This window comes from Penaeus chinensis, chromosome 22 (assembly GCF_019202785.1).
Source record: "Penaeus chinensis breed Huanghai No. 1 chromosome 22, ASM1920278v2, whole genome shotgun sequence".
Lineage (NCBI taxonomy): Eukaryota > Metazoa > Arthropoda > Malacostraca > Decapoda > Penaeidae > Penaeus > Penaeus chinensis.
Genome location: NC_061840.1, coordinates 14,604,048 through 14,606,547, shown reverse-complemented (window position 1 = coordinate 14,606,547; position 2,500 = coordinate 14,604,048). Strand labels below are relative to the sequence as shown.

Here is a 2,500-nt window from a genome sequence, read left to right as displayed (position 1 = left end):
TGTATATGTATATATATGTATATGTATATATATGTATATGTATATATGTATATATATTTATATGTATATATATAAATATATACATATTTTTTCCCATCAAGTGGCTGTATATGAACTCCTTTCTGCAGAAGGTCTTCGCTAAGTGAACTTATGTAGAGTTATCCGGTTGGTAGTTTTATTACTTCATAATTTTATGAATTATATTAATACCAAGCAGTGTCTCTAGAATAGTTAATGAAATTGATAATGTTTTCCTCAGTTAAATCAAGTTAGAAAAACTACATTAACTGATGCTCTTTCTGATACTTTGTCATTTTTTCTTGAATCTTTACTTCTTTTCAGATGTGTATGAGTCCCTAACATTGTTTTATCTGTTCTATTTAGCCCAATTAGGTTGATTTTCTAGTTTGCCATATCCTCCCGTATATTTGGAAATTTACTCACACTTCAATCCCACAGAAAAGAATGTCCATCACAACATGTCTTCATTTTCGGAGACCATGGGGTTAGGATACCTCAAGACACAGGCTATTGAGTTTGTCAACTACAACAAGCGGCAGATGTCTAGAATCTACCCCAAGGGAGCAAGAGTGGACTCCTCAAATTACATGCCTCAGGTGAGCTTTGCTGTTGACTCCTATAGGACAGCAAAGTTTGGAGTATTTTTTTGCATACAGGGTAGGAAAGACTTTTTTTTTTTTTTTTTTTGTCTACTTTAATAACAATGATTTCAGATCAAAGCTTCCCAATGCTTATTTTATTAATAAGGATAAGTTTTTGACTTATGCCATTTTTTTGTCCATTGCTCACACATGCTGGAGAACTACAGATGCTTTTTGTCCTGCAATGGATAATATTCAGTCATGTCCAAGTCACTAATACAAAATGCTGGTATTGTCTCATCTTGATCAAATGCCAATAACTGGGTGAAGTCTTGCACCCCCAAGCATGAACTATACAAGTGTCCTGGTGCAAAGTGACTTGCACAAATCTAAACCTGTCCTCAGGAGACTTTACCCAAAATGTACCTGTTGTTATATATATTATCTATTATTGATGGTGTCAAGATATATGTATTTCTTTGTCATAAAAATCAGTAGAAAATTCCTAAATTTCAAGAGAATTGCTCTGACTAAATTTTGTTTTCTTGGTTGGCAGGTGTTCTGGAATGCTGGTTGTCAGATGGTGTCCCTGAACTTCCAGACCTCAGATCTGCCCATGCAGTTAAACCAGGGAAAGTTTGAATACAATGGAAACTGTGGATATCTACTCAAGCCTGACTTCATGCGTCGTACAGACAAAACCTTTGATCCGTTTGCAGAATCTCCTGTAGATGGTGTGATTGCTGCTCAGGTTTCTGTGTCGGTAAGTTTATTTCTTTGCAGGCTGACGAAAAGTAGATATATACTGTAAGAGGTAGAATAAACTTATCATATAAAAACACTCATCTTGAAAACATGTCCTGTAATGCTGTAATGCTGTTCAGAAGTTCAGAAGTGTTAATATTATTTTTAATAGTCATTGATGCACAAAGATGAAATTTTACTCAGGTAAGAGGACTTACAAGGAAAAGTGAATAATTTTAATAACTCGTAAATTATTGAGGAATTCTCATTTCTCTGTTTCTTTTTTCACAACTATCTGTTCTTTCCTAGGTCATAGCTGGTCAGTTCTTGTCAGACAAGAAAGTTGGCACATACGTGGAGGTGGACATGTATGGCTTACCAACAGACACCATCAGGAAAGAATTCAGAACCCGAATGATCCCAGGAAATGGTCTCAACCCACAGTACAATGAGGAACCCTTCCTCTTCCGTAAAGTGAGTGAAATGTGTATGATATCTTGAATTGTGTATATAGAAATTTGGTTTAATTCTATATTATATGAATTACTGATATAAGATTTCTCATTATTGTTACACAGGGGTCATTCATTGTTGTCACAGTCATCATTATTACTATACTTATTGTGATTTACATATAAACATATATGTCCATCTGCAGAAAATGTGTAAATGAAAAGGGATAGCTTCACAATGCAAGAGATGAATTTGACAGGTTTGATTATCAAAACTGGTCAAATACATTTTTTGTAGATATTCATTCTCATTCATACCTTTTCCACATTTGTTACAATGAACACTGTTCATTAATGTTGATATCTTTTACTTAATGTCTTATGTGACAGGTTGTTTTGCCTGATCTGGCTGTGCTAAGATTTGGTGTATTTGATGAGAATGGCAAGATGTTAGGCCAACGTATTCTGCCCCTTGACGGTCTCCAGGCTGGTTATCGTCATATTTCCTTGCGTACAGAAGGCAACTTCCCAATGTCTCTTCCCATGTTGTTCTGTAATATTGAACTCAAAATTTATGTACCTGATGGTCTTGGCGGTGAGTTGGCTTATTTTCATTGTTTTTCAATTAATTATTTTTATGTATTGAATTGAAACCTTAATATGATAAAAAAATAATAAGGTATTTTGAATATATTTCATAGA

The 2,500-nt window shown here is 34.3% G+C and overlaps 1 protein-coding gene across 1 annotated transcript in view; it reads left to right on the top strand.

Moving 5' to 3' along the window:
• Positions 1-2,500, top strand: part of LOC125036840 (1-phosphatidylinositol 4,5-bisphosphate phosphodiesterase-like) — a 207,172-nt gene that overhangs the window by 197,634 nt on the left and 7,038 nt on the right. Inside the window, exons 14-17 of the mRNA XM_047629717.1 lie at positions 460-617; positions 1,159-1,365; positions 1,656-1,820; positions 2,189-2,393. Of these exons, the coding sequence (XP_047485673.1) occupies positions 460-617; positions 1,159-1,365; positions 1,656-1,820; positions 2,189-2,393 (735 nt within the window). The remainder of the gene's footprint in view (positions 1-459; positions 618-1,158; positions 1,366-1,655; positions 1,821-2,188; positions 2,394-2,500) is intronic.